The 16,877-nt window shown below is 29.5% G+C and overlaps 9 protein-coding genes across 9 annotated transcripts; 1 reads left to right on the forward strand and 8 right to left on the reverse strand.

The window, feature by feature from the left end:
* Window positions 1-91: 91 nt before the first annotated feature.
* DFA_09480 (uncharacterized protein) lies at window positions 92-1,775 on the reverse strand (the record flags this gene model as incomplete). Its single annotated transcript, XM_004352085.1, has 5 exons — window positions 92-466; window positions 536-1,035; window positions 1,115-1,331; window positions 1,400-1,590; window positions 1,658-1,775. The coding sequence occupies 5 exons, from the start codon at window positions 1,773-1,775 to the stop codon at window positions 92-94; spliced, it is 1,401 nt and encodes a 466-aa protein (XP_004352137.1).
* A 129-nt stretch (window positions 1,776-1,904) lies between these two features.
* DFA_09482 (uncharacterized protein) lies at window positions 1,905-3,631 on the reverse strand (the record flags this gene model as incomplete). Its single annotated transcript, XM_004352086.1, has 4 exons — window positions 1,905-2,522; window positions 2,584-3,297; window positions 3,359-3,529; window positions 3,602-3,631. The coding sequence occupies 4 exons, from the start codon at window positions 3,629-3,631 to the stop codon at window positions 1,905-1,907; spliced, it is 1,533 nt and encodes a 510-aa protein (XP_004352138.1).
* Window positions 3,632-3,680: 49 nt separating this feature from the next.
* On the forward strand, window positions 3,681-4,301 carry DFA_09483 (uncharacterized protein; the record flags this gene model as incomplete). Its single annotated transcript, XM_004352087.1, has 2 exons — window positions 3,681-4,195; window positions 4,259-4,301. 2 exons carry the CDS (start codon window positions 3,681-3,683, stop codon window positions 4,299-4,301), a joined length of 558 nt encoding a protein of 185 aa, XP_004352139.1.
* Window positions 4,302-4,723: 422 nt separating this feature from the next.
* Window positions 4,724-6,748, reverse strand: DFA_09484 (uncharacterized protein; the record flags this gene model as incomplete). The annotated part of the gene is made up of 5 exons (XM_004352088.1): window positions 4,724-4,803; window positions 4,894-5,800; window positions 5,865-6,343; window positions 6,411-6,549; window positions 6,614-6,748. The coding sequence occupies 5 exons, from the start codon at window positions 6,746-6,748 to the stop codon at window positions 4,724-4,726; spliced, it is 1,740 nt and encodes a 579-aa protein (XP_004352140.1).
* Window positions 6,749-6,900: 152 nt separating this feature from the next.
* DFA_09485 (uncharacterized protein) lies at window positions 6,901-8,486 on the reverse strand (the record flags this gene model as incomplete). The annotated part of the gene is made up of 3 exons (XM_004352089.1): window positions 6,901-7,662; window positions 7,731-8,194; window positions 8,318-8,486. The coding sequence occupies 3 exons, from the start codon at window positions 8,484-8,486 to the stop codon at window positions 6,901-6,903; spliced, it is 1,395 nt and encodes a 464-aa protein (XP_004352141.1).
* A 677-nt stretch (window positions 8,487-9,163) lies between these two features.
* DFA_09486 (uncharacterized protein) lies at window positions 9,164-11,335 on the reverse strand (the record flags this gene model as incomplete). The annotated part of the gene is made up of 3 exons (XM_004352090.1): window positions 9,164-9,380; window positions 9,435-9,944; window positions 9,987-11,335. The coding sequence occupies 3 exons, from the start codon at window positions 11,333-11,335 to the stop codon at window positions 9,164-9,166; spliced, it is 2,076 nt and encodes a 691-aa protein (XP_004352142.1).
* Window positions 11,336-12,444: 1,109 nt separating this feature from the next.
* On the reverse strand, window positions 12,445-14,194 carry DFA_09487 (uncharacterized protein; the record flags this gene model as incomplete). Its single annotated transcript, XM_004352091.1, has 2 exons — window positions 12,445-14,094; window positions 14,192-14,194. 2 exons carry the CDS (start codon window positions 14,192-14,194, stop codon window positions 12,445-12,447), a joined length of 1,653 nt encoding a protein of 550 aa, XP_004352143.1.
* A 185-nt stretch (window positions 14,195-14,379) lies between these two features.
* On the reverse strand, window positions 14,380-16,115 carry DFA_09488 (uncharacterized protein; the record flags this gene model as incomplete). The annotated part of the gene is made up of 2 exons (XM_004352092.1): window positions 14,380-16,035; window positions 16,113-16,115. The coding sequence occupies 2 exons, from the start codon at window positions 16,113-16,115 to the stop codon at window positions 14,380-14,382; spliced, it is 1,659 nt and encodes a 552-aa protein (XP_004352144.1).
* A 231-nt stretch (window positions 16,116-16,346) lies between these two features.
* DFA_09489 (uncharacterized protein) lies at window positions 16,347-16,856 on the reverse strand (the record flags this gene model as incomplete). The annotated part of the gene is made up of 3 exons (XM_004352093.1): window positions 16,347-16,474; window positions 16,552-16,765; window positions 16,854-16,856. The coding sequence occupies 3 exons, from the start codon at window positions 16,854-16,856 to the stop codon at window positions 16,347-16,349; spliced, it is 345 nt and encodes a 114-aa protein (XP_004352145.1).
* Between the last annotated feature and the right edge of the window lie 21 nt (window positions 16,857-16,877).

Genomic DNA, 16,877 nt, shown 5'->3' on the forward strand with positions numbered 1-16,877 from the left:
CAATGGAACAAAAGATGCACTTGACTTGATTTTGATTTTTCAATTTTTTTTAATCAAATTTTTTTTTTATATTAATTAATTTAGTTTTAGTTTATAATTCATCTTTAACATTTGATTTAATTGGTTCAGAGGAATCAGTAATTTTATCTTGAATCAATTTCAAAACACTGTGCAAGACTACCTTTTCATGCATAGCCATAGTAGTAGCCAATCTTGAACGATAAGAGATTGATTGAAAAGAGGCCGATGATACCAAAGCCTTGTCTTGTTCAACAGTGGTAGGATAGTTTGCAATTTTAAGGTTGATGAGTTGTTTGAGGAATTCCAATAGACCATTATTCTTGTAGGCAAGGTATTTTGAAATCTTTAACAATTCCTCTGTCAATGAACCACTAAACAATTTTAATCTTTGTCCATGTGAGAATGCTTCTTCCAATATTGTAGTCTTTTCAATTAATTTTGGGTCCTAAAATAAATAGAAAGATAGAATAAGTTATTTTGTTTTGTTTTGTTTTGTTTTTTTTTTCTACATTACATTATCAGGAATTAATTCCAATAATTCTTCAAATAAAACATTGACACAATTAATATTTGATTCAACAAAACCATAATCTATTAAAAAGTCACTATCACAATTTTGGTTGCCATAATTTAGGAATATTTGTTCACCACTCTTGACCGATTTCAATAGTGATACACGAATTGAAGAAGATTCATGATCAAAGTCATAAGTTGCTTGAGCATCATTATTATGATTAAAATAATCAATAAATGGTGCCAATACAATTGTAAGTCTTTGTTGTAATGATTCTTCTTCTTCTTCTTTTTCTTCTTTTTCTTTTGTTTCCTTTTTCTTTTCCAATTCTTTATCAATTGGTAATTCAGTATAAATACCTCTTGAACCAACAATTGAAACTGCCCATTTATAACGATCCCAATTAATAGCACAACCATCAAATATCTTATCTTTAAACATTTCACCATTTAATTTTTGATACATTTCTCTTGTTTGATCAATTTGTAACATTAAATGTACTAGAAAGAAAAAGAAAAAGGAATATTAGATATGAGATATATATAATCATATAAATATTTTTAATCATTTCTTTCATACCAAAAGCAGGAGAACCTTTTAATAATTGAATTTCATCTGGATTAAAATAAAGACCAGTATTTAATTCTGTTGGTAATGAATTCATCCATTGATAATATTCACTAGTTGTATCATCTTTACAATATCTATAGTACATTAATGAAATGGCCAATCCAATTTCTGCAGATACATCATTTTCTTGTAATAATTGATATAAATGAGGTGTTTCATGTTTAATCTAAAAAAAAGAAAAAGTAAACAATCATAATTCTTTTTCTTACTTTTCTTTTTCTTTTTCTTATTTACTCTATCTAAAGAAAATATATTAATCCATTGAAGATTAACAATATCAGAACCTTCTTTAATATCTTCATTTACAAAGATACCTCTTTCCTTGTTTGCATAATAGATATTATCCTTTTCATTATTATTTATAGGTTTAATTGATACTGCATGATGATGTATAAATTGTTTTGATAAATTTTCTAAATGTTCAACTAAAATAGAATAAGAAATGTAAGAATCTTTATATCTCTATCTCTATCTATCTCTCTATCTTTTTACCATATTCTTGTTTAGTTGCAAATTGTTGTTTATTATTACTATTACTATTTGCTTTAATTAAAGTTACTAATAACAATAGTAATACAATATAATAATAAATAGTTTTAATCATCATCATTTATTATTATTATTACCTAAGTTTGTGATGTGAGAGAGATACAAGTAATCATATGATTTTTTAAAAAAAGATGTGTTGGGAATGAACTTGTTTCGGAGATTTTTTAGGATCAAATATTTGATTTTTAATTTATTTAATATTATTTCCCATTAATTGAATCAATCTTGATGTTATATCAAAAAGATCAAATGATTGTGAAATATTTAATAAAGTATTAAATATAGTCAATGTTTTGGGACATTGAATACCATTATTATTAATAAATAGAGTTAAAATATTTGGTAATGATTCAGCTGTTTCAGTGGTGACAAGATTTGCAAGTGAATCATTAAATTCATGATTTGTATCCAAATATTGATGAAATAATTGATTGAAAATAATCGAGTTGTATGGCATTGACAATATAGATATGATTGCTTCTTTAGCAAATAGATTATGTTTTTTTGCATTGATAATGATCCAAGGTAGATAAATTGAGAAATCATTTTGAAAGATTAAATAAAATTGTGGACACTCTTGAAAAAATGCACAATGTTGTACATGTCGTAGTCTACTTGATGGCGATATCATATAAATCATAAATGGATGAAAATATTTTCTAAAAAACAATTTCTTCTCTATTGAATATTTCTTCTTTCCAATACTTGATACGATTCTAAAAATCTCTATTTGTGGATCTGGAAAATGATCCAATTCTTTTTTTTCTTTTAATAATTTAAAACATAATTCTAAACTATTTAATATATTCTAAAAAAGAAAAAAAAAAAGATTAATATTTAAATATTTTCATTTTTGTTTTTCTTCTTACCTCTTTTGATAATTGATTTCTATTTAAAAGAGTTTCAATTGTTAAAGAATAATAACCAATAGATTCTATAATATAATTTGAATTTATGATAGTTTCCAAAATTGATAATAAAATTTGACCATGAAGAGACATTGTACCAAAAAAACTACTATCTGCTGAATAGATAGTCTCAACCATTTGAAATAATCGATCTATTCTTTTATCTTTATCATTGCCAAGACATTTAATGATTTGATTATAAACCAAAGGTAAATATTTTTGATAATCCAAATCTCTAAACAAATAACCAATAATCTGTTTTGTATCATTTAATGAGTGTTGATTGTAGATCATTTTCATATCAATTTTATCAGACCAATTTGAATCTATAAAATTAGCTACATGATACATATTTAATCTTAATTCTTCATTTTCTATTAAATGTATATTATGAATAAATTCTATCAATTCATTCCATTCTTGGTGGTCACCATCATTAAAAATAAAACGAATGATTGAAAGGAGAGCAGAATGAATACAACTTGATAATTGTAATTGATTGATCCAAATCAAAGGTTTAAAAAACTCTTTTTTAAACCAACTAGATATTATTATAGAATTGAATGATTTAGATGATTTATCTCTCTTGTTATTCAATGCAATGAATAAAAGATCAAGTCTATCCATTAAACCAATATAAACATTTGATTCTCTTTCTATTATTATTGAAAAGTTCTATAAAAAAGGTTAATAACAAATCTAAAGTTATATATGATGTTCTTTCTTTTTTACAAACCTTTGGGACACCATTGATTAAAAGATTTAAAATTTGATCAATCAAATCTTTAATAGAATCTAAATGTTGATCTACAAATTGAATTAGTTCATCTTGATTATGTCTATTAACATTATATAACTTTAATACTAATTCATTCTCCATCTCTCTTTTGAAGATGAAACTACAATACTAAAAAAAATAAAAGGTCAACTAAAAATATTTTTTTTTTTATTCTTTAATTTTTTTTATAATTATAATAACAATAAAAAAGTAAAAAAGTATTCTTCTCATTATTATTATTATTATTATTATTTTTGAAAAACATACATATATTTATATCATGAAGAAAGGAATAAAGTTTCCACATTGGATTGTAGTTTATGTAAATGATGATTGGCCAGATGGAGTAGCAGTTCATGTTGATGGTAGAAATCAAAAGGTGGCATATGAGTCATTTACCTATGGAGGAATATCAAATAAAAGTAAAACTATGGTTGGTACAACTGATAAGAATGTAATTCAACTATTCGATATTTGTAACCTAGTTACCAATCGTCAAGAATTCCAAAATGATACCCAGTCAACTAGTTTCCACAATTGTCAAACTTGGTGTCAACAAGTGATTGACCTTCTTCTTGATAATCAATCAGATATAGATGTTGTAGGTGATGATGATCCATCCCCATCCCCCTTCTCTTCCTCTTCCTCCTCCTCATCTACCACCACCACCACTGCTACCCAATCCAATCGTATATACTCTGTTAAATGGACATCAGAATCACCAAAAGAATTATTCTCTATTGAAGATTGTTGTCATCCAACATTATTTAATACTTCTTCTTCTTGTCAAATTTTGTAAATCATTTATTATAAAAAACATTTTAATTAAGATTTTTTTTTTTTTTGTTAATTACCAAGATATGGTAAACTCATATCAGTTGAGAGACATTCTCTACCTTGAACTCCATCAGCCCATGATGGGTTTTCACCAGGGGATAGATAGACCAATCCTTTGTGAATGACATTGATGATGATGGTATGACTTGCTACCTTGCAACCAAATACTGTTGCACATTGTTTTGCAAACTGACGGCCTGTTTGATCACGAAAAACGAGACATGATCTGATCCAAAAGAGTCCATCACTTTCAACCAAATTACTCCATCTACTGTCCAATCTATTGATCTCCAACCTGTCCTCACCAATGCATACTGAGCCCGAACTTCCATGTCCCCAAAATTGGATTTCTTTTCCCTTTCCGTGTCGTAAAACAATACTTTTTAGCTCGGTATGTAGCTTGGGCTTGGGAACGATTTAAAATTGTTGGAAATATTTAATAAAAAAAATATCTTGCAAAATCTTTAGATATATCTAAGAGTTCTTTTATTGTTGATCATTGTTTAAACTAGAGTTTTTAAAATTGATCCAATTTGAACTTTCTATTATTGTCGACCATTGTTGATCTAAAATAAATAATTCAAAACATTTAAAAATATACTCTAATCCAAATGGGTAATCCATTACCATGAATAGGTTTAGAATTTCTAAAATACATAAATCTAAACACTTTTCATCAAGTTTTTGTAATAAATTTGTCTTGATTTTGTTGTCTTTGTTGTTATTGAATAATTTTAAAACCAATAGATAAGGAGGGATGAATGATTTTGGTAATTGATTACCAATTGTTAAAATTGTACTTTTGGATCCTTGTAAAATATCATCATCTATTTTAAAATGATGATTTTCTCTTAAAATAGTTAAAATTAAATTACAAGATCTACATGCCATTGAAATATCCACAAGATTAATAGAATACTCGTCATTACTATTATTGTTGATAGATTTTAAAAAGTTTGAAAATACCAAATTGATTTGTTGGTTGGTCATGTTTTGAGGACCTACTAGTTGGATTAATCGGTCAACAATATTTGAATGACTAAATGATAATGTAATGGTCAAGAATCTTTCAAAAATATCCATTGTATCTTGATGTCTGACGCCTACATTGTCAATATAGATTGATAGTACATTATAAAATATCTCTACTCTTCCACCGTGTACATAGTCATCAACATGGTCAGTAATCTTGTTGGAAATAAAACCTCTATCTAAAATTGGAAACAATCTATTACTGTAGTAAACTGTAGTCTCTGTTGATGATAATAGAGATACAATTGTTTTAACCTTGTTAAGTTTTAAAAAGTAATTGATATATGGACCAATATAGGATGGGCAAATACGATCAAAAATGTGAAAAAATGCATTGATTAGACGTGTTGGACGTCCATTCTCTTTGATCGTATATAGCATCAATTGATAAAAGATTTTTCCAAACTTTTCTTTTCCACAAATATTGTTTAATAACATCAATGAAACTACATATATTGACCATGTATCTGCATTCTCATTTTCTTTTCTTTTTAATAAATCTAATATTATTGATATACTTTTTTTACAATCCTAAAAAAATAAAAATCAAGACTAAGTAAAATATCAATCTTTTTATCTTTATCTTCTTTCTTACATTATTTGTAAATTGATTATTTTCAGAAAAGATTGTAATATGCATTGAATAATATTCTATTGATTGAGGAAATTCTCCCAACAATTGAGAATTTAATATTAATTCTGAAATTGATAATAAATAAAATGGGTCAATTTGGAGGAGTTGATCTTCTGGCAAGTTGATAGTTGATTCTAAGATCATTTGAGCAATTGCCAATACTCTTGTTTCTTGTTCATAATCTGTTGCACTTTTCAATTGACTCGAGAGAGAATGATAGATCAACTCTATATTCTTTGTATAATCTATTGATCGAGTCAAATATTCAATAATCTCTCCACTTACATCTCTAAATGCATAATCTACTATCCTTTTCATATCAATTTTATCTGGCCAATTTTGATTTATAAAATTCATCAATCTATACAATTCACCCCTCATCCTTGTATCTTGTATTTCATAAACTTTATAAATTAATTCTAACAATTCTTTTGGTTCTCCTAAAATAGAAAAAATAAATATATTAGAAAAAGATATTTTTTAAATGTTCTCTCTCTCTCAACAAACCATCATCTTCAAACCATTTAGAAATTAAATCTTGAGAAGTGATAGTTTCAGATCTACATTGATTTAAAACTATTATTAGTTTATCAATTAAACATTTTTGAATATCTCCTTTTTCTTTTTCTTCTTTAAAGTTTATATCCTTTTTAAAAAAAAAATTTGTTAGTGGCTCATATCTCTCTCTCTCTTTCTCTCTCTTTACTTACCTTTGGTATACCATCAACAATGATTGTTAATATCATGTCTATCATTTCTTGATATGATACAAGTTTTAATAGACTATCCAATTGATCATCTTGATTAACCAATAAATCAAATATCTTTTGTTCTCTTGATTCCATCCTTGAGATAAAGAATGAAATTCTCTTTTTTGGATTTGTCTTTGTTTTTGTTTTTTTTTTTTTAATATTTAAATACATTTAATTTATTTATTGTTTACAAAAAAAAAAAAGGGTTATATAATTTATATTTATATTTATATTTATATATATATTTAATCAAAAATAGTAGAATAAATTAAATCTTGAACAAATATACTTTTTAAAATATTATCCTTTTGTTGATTTTGTAATTCTTCAACTGTCATTGGTATTGGTTGATTTAATTGTTGTAATTGAATCTTTTGAATTTTAATAGGAGTGTTGGGTTGTTGATTTGAATTCTGTTGTTTTTGTTGGTCAATAGTAGCAGAGGTGGAGGCATTTTCACCTTTTCCACCAATATGATTATTATTATTATGATGATTAAGTACGCCGAGATTTGGATTATTTAAAAGAATATGATGAGATTTGGATCCTTGCAAGGAAGAGGATAATTCTCCTGCTCCCGCTCTATTTCCTGCCGCCGCCAATAATGATGAAAGGCTAGACGGAGTAAAAATGGAATTGGTTAAACCGCTAATCTCTCCCGCGCTACCAGAAATATTCATAGATTTCGAGGAATGTTGCTCGAGTATTTGTGAAAGTGGTGAGGTTAAAGATGATGGTTGTATGGTACACTGTGAAGAATCGATTTGTTGTTTGTTGGCCAATGCCAACTTTAATAATAAATCTTCGGTTGTTTTTGCAGACGATGACGAGGTAGAAGTATTTGTCGTATCTTGTTTTGATGGTGATTTAGTGCCACCAGTGGTGGTTTGGTCCTTTTGTTTCATAATTAAAGACAATGAATCTGAATTTACACCAAACAATGATGCCAAAAAATCATTTCTTGAACTTAATTCATCTTGAATCATTGTACTATTATTATTCTTTAACTAAATAGAAATATATATAGATTAATAAAACTAATAACTTATATATTTCTATTTTCTTTAATATTTACTTGATTTTTATGTCTTAAACTCATATGACCAACAAGATTACGAGAAATATAATTTGGATCACCATCAGGTCGCGATGCACATATAGGACAAACAGCAGATCTAGATTCATATTTATGAGCTGTTAAAACATGATCTGGTAGTGCAGCTTCTGAATGAGATGTACTACAATATGGACATTTATAGGTGGTTTGATTTGAAAGTTGTTGTTGTTGTTGCTGTTGCTGTTGTTGTTTAATGACACTTGAAAATAATTTTGAAAAGGTTGCATCTATTTCCTCTAATTCCTTTGATCCCAACTCTTCATCTTCATCATCATCATCTACATCGCAACTATCATCGTCATCTTGATCCTCATCATAATCTTGTCTATAATGACGATCAAATTGTTCTCCATCCTCTTCTTCCTCTTCTGGATCATCATCTTCTTCATCTACATCTTCTACATTATCATCATCGTCAAAGTCTAAAAATTAGAGAATAGAGAGTAGAGAGAGAGGTGAGTCAAACTAAAGCTAAAATACATATGTATCTATCTTCCTTCCTTCCTTCCTTCCTTCCTTTGCCTTCCTTCTTTTATCAAACATACAATAAATATTACTATGACCATTACCAACTATATCTACTGGGTCCATAATATGTTGAAATGAATGTTTTGAAGGATCGTTATAACATAATATACATAATGATACATTATCACAAGTTGTGCATTTGTATTTAACTCCTGTATCACCACATGCTGTACATGTATTTGACATGATTAAAATGAAAAAGAATGAATATAATTATATAAATTATATATATATATATAAATATAAAACTGTATGTATATATGAATGAATGTATGTAATGAAAAATTAAACAATAACTTGTTTCAATGAATGTAAAAAAAAAAAAAGATTGTTTCTAAATTTTCAAGAGGAAGAGTAATATTACTCCTCTTCCTTTTTTATGTTTTTGAAAAAGTAAAAAGGTAGATCTTTACAAAGAGACAGAGATATATATATATATAAAGAGAGAGAGAGAGAGAGATAAAAGATACCTTCTGAAGCTGAATTGAATTGATATCTTTTATATTATTATTATTATTATTGTGCTCTATAATAATAATAATAATAATAATCCAATCTCTTGTATTTGTTGTTTTACAAAATGTTTAAACTATATCATAAAGGCTTGTATTGTATTTTATATAACTATTATATATTAAAAGGAATGAATGAATGAATGAATGAATGAATGAATGAATGAATGATACTAATAATAATAATAATCAAATAGAATTTAATTAATGATATAATGAATGAAAAAAAGTAAAATAGAAAATAGTTTAGTTTCTTGGTGGTGTGGTGTTGTTGTTGGTTAATTTTGATTTAATTTAATTTTGATTTATTTAATATAATTTTAATTTTGATTTATTTAATATAATTTAGATTTAGATTGCTAATTTTGGACATGGTTCATGATGATGATGATGGTGGTGATGATGATTTGGTGGATTTGGAATATGTGGAGTTGAAGAACAAGGCGATTGAGATGTTAGATTGGTGGATCTGAGGATGAGACGACGATAGAGATCTTCGAGTGTTTGTTTTTGAGTGTCGAATGGTAAAAAGAGTGAAAGGAGTAAGAGACCGGTTAGAGAGACACCACTGAAAAAGAAAAAGGTAATATCGTGTCCTAGTCCAGTCACCATATACACAAACACTATAGACACGAGGAAATTAGTGATCCAAAGCAGTGACCCTGATATAGCCATAGCAGTACCTCTAACACAACTTGGAAACATCTCACTTGTTATGATGGTTGGGATGGGACCGAGACCAAGAGAAAATGCAATCTTGGTAAATACAATGGCGCCAACCGCCAACCATTCCTTGGAGATTGGGATGAGTCGTTCTACTTGATCGTCGTGTATCTCTGGTTCGTCATTCACACCGATGAAAGCGTACCCTATAATAGCCATGCCAATCGTCATGCCATACAAACTAACTAATAGGACATTCTTGCGACCATATCTATCGATCAAGACAGCCGACAATAGAATAGCCAACAATTGGGGTAGACCAACCAATGCAGACACCAAAATAGACTGTCTATAACTAAACCCAATATCCTGTAATATAGTTGTAATATAATACACCAACAAATTAATACCACTCAATGATTGTAACATTGATATTCCAAATCCAATTGCAAATATCTTTTTATATTTTCTAAAAGAAAAAGATAAATATTAATATTTCTATACTATATACAATGTATATATGTTTACTTGCTTGTTAAATATTGATTTCCAATGACTTAGATCTAATTGTTCATTCATACTATCTTTAATTTTTTCAACTTCAATTTCAACAGCTGGACGTGTGAGATAGGGATAGAGGGAGAGGAGGATGTCAGAGGCACGACCAACTTGACCGCGATGAACAAGATGACGAGGTGATTCGACAAACCAATACATGCAGAGTAGTTGAATGACTGGTGGGATGACAGCTAGGGCAAATGCAAGTCTCCATCCACTCTCGGATTCAACCAATCCATATCCAACCAACAATGCAACGGTCATACCAATAATGATGATAAAGTATTTCATCGAGCCCAAAAACCCTCGAATAGTGGGTGGTGCAATTTCACAAATATAGGATGGAACAATGGCCAAGACTGCACCACACGACAAACCAGATATCAAACGACCAATCATTAATTGAGCATATCCATGTGTAGTTGCGCAAAGTATAGCTCCAACTATAAATATTAAATTCATAAATAGTGTTGAATCTCTTCTACCGTATCGATCAACTACCAAACTACTAGCCAATGATCCAAATACACCACCAATTAAAATAATAGAGACTGATGTTGAAAATTGAATTGGATTAAATTGATAGATTGTAGAGATGAGTGGAATGGTTGGAGAAATGACAGATGTCACATACCCAACTTCAAACATTGATAGTAAACAAATCAATACATTAATGACAAGTACCGATGATAGATGTGGATGTTTTCCACCACCTTTGGATGATAGTGGTGGTAATGAATTAATTGAATCTTGTTGATGATGTATATTAAAATCTTTAAATGGTATATGTTTACAATTACCACTACCATTATTATTATTATCTTTGTTGTTGTTTTCTCGATTAAGTGTATTTTGAAGTTGTTGTTGTTGATAATTATGATAGTTGTAACTTATAGAGGAGAGGGATGCAGATTGTCCAAACAATGGTGGTGAAAATAAAGAAGATGGAACGGTATTTAATGTTTTAGATCTCATCTTTTCAATATCCATATCATCTAGATAATTATTAATTCCATCCGAGTTGGAATTGGTGTGATCTTGAATAATGGTTGATGATGGAATTTCTGCTCCATTTGGCAATGGTATATCATCATATGATGATTGTGTATCTGATGAATGTGATGATTCATCATCCATCGATGACGAAGATGAAGGAGATGATGACGAAGATCCATCATCTGGAAATGATGATTCTGAATTTGATTCAAAATCCATTGATCTATCTTGGTCTTCTTTTTGTTGTTGTTGGTCTTGTAAATATTGTTGTTGTTGAATTTGATTTATATGATTAAATAATACCATTTTTATTGTTGTTGTTATTGTTGTTGTAACGGTCAACGAGACTATGGTATATGGTATGGTATGAAATTATTATTATTATTATTATTATTGTTATTATTATTATTATTATTATTATTATTATGTGTTGTTGGAAATAAAATAAAAATGTATATTATGATTTAAAATACAAATCGATTGGTATTTTGATTTACTATGTTGTTGGTTGTTGAATGTTATCGGTCGGTAAATATAGTACAAATAAGTAGTAGTAATAAATGTCAATGGCTAATCGATTCTTTTATCTTGCTTTTCCTTTCTTTTTTGATCGATTTCTATTTATGTAGCAACTATATATTGTGGTGTTTGTTTGTTGTATGTGTCGTGTGTTTGATTGTAGTATTAAATGACCAAGTTACGATTGTTTGAATAAAGTTTAAATTATTCAACAATTCTAGTACGTCGACTACCATCAATTTCTTCTTCTTGAAGTTGTTTAATTTATAGTAGCAGTAGTAGTGAATACTGTTGTGCGTATATATTTATATATATTGATGATCATGTCTCCTCCTTTCTTTTTGTATGAACTCTCCACTCTATCCAATCAATACCATCTTTTTAATACCCTCCATTTCCATTCTTTCATTCATCCACCATCCGGTATAACCCGCATATATATCAACATGTATGTGGTGGTGGTGTGGTAGTCAATCAAAAAACAAACCAAACCATTGTATGCGAAATATGTGTTGTTGTTCAAACCAACCTAAAAATAGAAATAGATAAAACATGTTAGTGTTAATTCAATGTGCGTGTGTGTGTGAGTGATTGTATACACACAATGAGGGTTTCATATTAATCTTTGTATCAACATAACAAAACATAATATCCACATGACAAGGGATGAATCCTTGTCAAAAAAAAAAAAAAGAAAAAACAATTACTTTATATTATTTATGAAAGTCTATTCCATTTGGCATGGCTTTCACTTGGTCCTCCCATTTCTGTGGAATAAGAGCGACTGAGATCAAGTCATAGTTATTGTATTGGTTGAACTAGTTGTAATCTGGTTCCAACGATTGATGACTTGTCAATAAATGATATTAATCTTTTATTTTTAAAAACTAAGATGACTATGGAATGTATGAAAGATTTGGACGGACTGTACAATTGACAGGGGATTCACAACGAAAGCATGTAAGATTTGGTTCGACCTCTAGAAATGATTTTTTCTTGAGACAACCTTTAGACATTACTGTGGGTCCGTCAATCCAATACCAATAACAATCGCCACCACATGGCTTGCAGATGATAAAGTCACCTCCTAAACGGCAGCCTTTCTTACAAGTCAAGTCACCTTGAGCCTGAATAGGCATCTTCCATTTGGCTCGGTTTTCTTGATCCTGACACTTCTGAGGAATGAGAGTAACTGCCGTGTCATAGTATTGGTAGAAGATTGTGAAATCTGGTTCTTTATCCACCAATTGTTGGAGATCCACAATCGAAGAGTCATCGATGAATGTTGATTTATCTGGCACCTGGGTTTCACCAAACTTTAACTTGTCAATATAAATGTTCAACTTGTGTTTTGCATTATCATTGATTTCTTTTACAAACTCTAAAAAGGTACGTTTGTTTTGATCGGTTTGTTCTGCAATTGCTTTGGCTTCAGTCAATTTGGCAATTTTGTGGTCATACTGACTTTGATAAATGAACATCAAATCGGCATTTGGAATACTTGGTGATGAAAAGAATTCATCGATATAGGCATCACAAGTTTCTTTAATATAGAATGTTGATTGTGTAAAATCAACATCTAAACCACCACTGACATCTTGAAAAAACTCTTGAAATGTCATATCTAATGTAACTTCCTTGGTCTTTGCAAGATTGATTTGGGTTGCAATAGAGATAACTTCATTCATGATTCTCTTGCAACCATTTAAAAATAATTGTTTTCCAACTAATCCAAGATTGGAAAAATCACCCTTGTTGAATGCATCCAATAATAGTTGAATTGATTCTGCTTTTGATGATAGTGCTTGAGTATCCAAACGTGGATTGATTTTATCCAATATACCAGTTTTGATTGCATTGACCATGTCTGGGTGGAAATCAAGTGGTGTCTCCATCAAAGTGATTTGATCATCGGTGAATTGAGGAACGGTAAATGGAATAAATTCCATATCTGGAATGATATTTGAGAGTGTGGATAGGATTTCAGGAGCATCTCTCAATCTTTTAACCATTACAAACATTTGTTTTGTAACACATTTCATTCCAAGAACTTTACTTTGATCCATTCCTTTTTTGAATACTTCTACAGCTTGAATGAGTACAATAGATCTTGCATCTCTATTACAAAGTACTACCTCTTCACACATGACTGATAGGAGCATAGCCAACTTCCAACTTCTCTCTAAACTATGGTCATGTCCTTCCATATCCATCACCTCTTTAGTAATTGGTACAGGTGATTTCATTCTTGCTTCTCTAGACATGGTACATACACCAGTGGTAACAGTCTTGTAAGAATCAAGAGCCAAAAAGTATGGCTCCTTGATTTGATACAAAACATGACAGATTGTATTACAACAAGTACTCTTTCCAGCACCAGGTGGTCCTAAAAAACCAATACCTGACATTGATTCTCTAATTGCCATTGGATCAGATACTAAAGTTTTACCATCTGATTCTACTTTAATATACTGTGTGACATTTGGATTATCATCACTCTCTTTCTTGTTGGCTCCAAATAAAAATGAAAAGGATGGTACTAAAAACTATAAAAAATAGAAAAAAAATACAAGAGTTAGTTTTTAATATAAGGTTAATAAACAAAATTAAATTCTATTTACAAATAATAATAATTATAAATACCATTATTATCTTTTTATGAAAAAGTGAATAGAAAAAAAAAAGAGGCACCTTTACTTTAATAGTTGAAATATTTAAATATTTTATTTTAAAATATATTTGACAGATAAATTTTTTTTTTTTTATAAACAGATTTAATTCTAAATTTAAACTAGTAATCTAATAGATGGTTGATTTAAAAACTAAGATGACTATGGAATATATGAAAGATTTGGACGGGTTGTACAATTGGCAGGACTTTTACAACCAGTGCATACAAGACTTGGATCATCAAGAAATGATGTTTTTCTAAGACAGTCTTTACACATTGCTGTCATTGTGGGTCCGTCAATCCAATACCAATAACCACCACATGTACTGCAAACTACAGGGTCATCATTTAATCTACATCCAGCCTTACAAGTCAATTCACCTTGAGACTGAACAGGCATTTTCCATTTGGCACGGTTAACTTGGTTTTTCCATTTCTGTGGGACAAGTGCAACAGAGCTTGAATAGAATTTGTTGAACGGTGTGTAATCTGGTTTCATATTCACTCGTTGTTGGAGATCAACAATCGACGAGTCATCGATAAATGTTGATTTATCTGGGACTTTTGTTTCATCAAACTTTAAACCTTGAATAAACACAGTAAGCTTTGATTTTGCATTCTGATTGATGGTTTCAACACACTCGAGAAAGGTACGTTTGTTTTGGTCCAATTGATCTGCGATTGCCTTGGCTTCAATCAATTTGGCTATCTTGTGGTCGTATTGGCTTTGGTAGATGTATACCAAATCTCTAAATGGAATACATGGAGACTGAAAGGATTCTCTGATATAGGTATCACAAGTTTCTTTAATGTAGAATGTTGATTGGGTAAAATCAACTATGAGATCACCCTTGACATCTCTGATAAACTCTTGAAATGTCATATCTAATCTGGCTTGTTTGTCCTTGGCAAGAGTAATGTGATTGGAAGTTGCATTTGAGATGGCTTCAGTCAATATTCTCTTGCAATCGGATAAAAAAAATTGTTTGTTTATCCATCCAAGATGAGAAAAGTCACCTCTGTTGAAAGCTTCTAACATTTTCTGAATTGTCTCTGCTTTTGATGACAATGCCTGTTGATCTAGACGTGGTTTGATTTTATCTAAAATACCAGTTTTGATTGCGTTGACCATGTCTGGGTGGAATTCAAGTGGTGTCTCTAGCGAATCAATTTGATCATCGGTGAATTGAGGAACGGTAAATGGAATAAATTCCATGTCTGGAATGATCTCTGAGAGTGTTGATAAGATTTCAGCAGCATCTCTCATTCTTTTAACCATGACAAACAATTGTTTTGTAATACATCTCATTCCAAGGATTTTACTTTGCTCCATTCCTTTTTTGAATACTTCTACAGCTTGAATGAGTACAATAGATCTTGCATCTCTATTACAAAGTACTACCTCTTCACACATGACTGATAGGAGCATAGCCAACTTCCAACTTCTCTCTAGACTATGGTCATGACCTTCCATATCCATCACCTCTTTAGTAATTGGTACAGGTGATTTCATTCTTGCTTCTCTAGACATGGTATAGACACCAGTGGTAACGGTCTTGTGAGAATCAAGTGCCAAAAAGTATGGCTCCTTGATTTGATATAAAACATGACAGATTGTATTACAACAAGTACTCTTTCCAGCACCAGGTGGTCCTAAAAAACCAATACCTGACATTGATTCTCTAATTGCCATTGGATCGGATACTAAAGTTTTACCATCATGTCCTACTTTAATATATTGTGTGACATTTGGATTATCATTACTCGCTTGATTATTATTATCTCTAAAAAAATATTTAATTGTTGGTATAAAAGTCTAAATAAAAAATAAAGTAAATAATAATTAACTTTTGAATAATTTAAAATATATATATTTAATATATATATACATACCATTTGTTCAATTATATTCTAAAAAAGAAATAAATAAAACTATTCTAACAAATGAATTAGTTTGGTTTTCTCTCTCTCTCTTTTATATATAGTTGAAAAAGTTTTAAATTTATAATAAATACTGATAACAAATTTAATTTAATCTCCTTAATTTAAATGTGTTGGTTTGTTGATTGGACCATTCTTTGTTTTGGATCAGATTCTATATTTGTTGTTGTTGTTCACTTAATATTTTTATATACATTTATTATTATCGGTCATATATTGTTGATGAGATTTAATAAATGAACCAAATATTGATTGTGCTTGTTCTGTATCTACATTATCTTGCAAGAATGCTAGTAATCTAGGCCAAAATGGATCTAAATAGAATATTTAAATGGTTAATATAATAATAAAAAAGTAATTCTTTCTTCTTCTTCTTCTTCATAGTTCATACCTCCTAGATCAAAAGTATCTGTCTTTAAATTTGGATTGTTATTATTATTGTTATTGTTATTGTTATTTGTACGATTCTGTGACATTCCACTAGTCAATGAAGAAAACATTGATAGTAGATTTGGTTCTTGTGACTGTGGTACAGGTGATACTACACCCTCTTGTCTTGCAAGTAAAGGGTACTTGTTTAATTCTAAAAGAAACTCTTGTTCATCCTAAATATATAGTAATAGTAGTATGTATGTACTGTAAGTCTACATGTGTTGAAGTTTTACTATATGTAGTTTATCATTATCTATATACCATTATCTATCTATTTGTATGCAA

Source organism: Cavenderia fasciculata (assembly GCF_000203815.1).
Source record: "Cavenderia fasciculata unplaced genomic scaffold Scf_EU5ZYIE01EUG8B-5, whole genome shotgun sequence".
In the NCBI taxonomy this organism is placed as follows: Eukaryota; Evosea; class Eumycetozoa; order Acytosteliales; family Cavenderiaceae; genus Cavenderia; species Cavenderia fasciculata.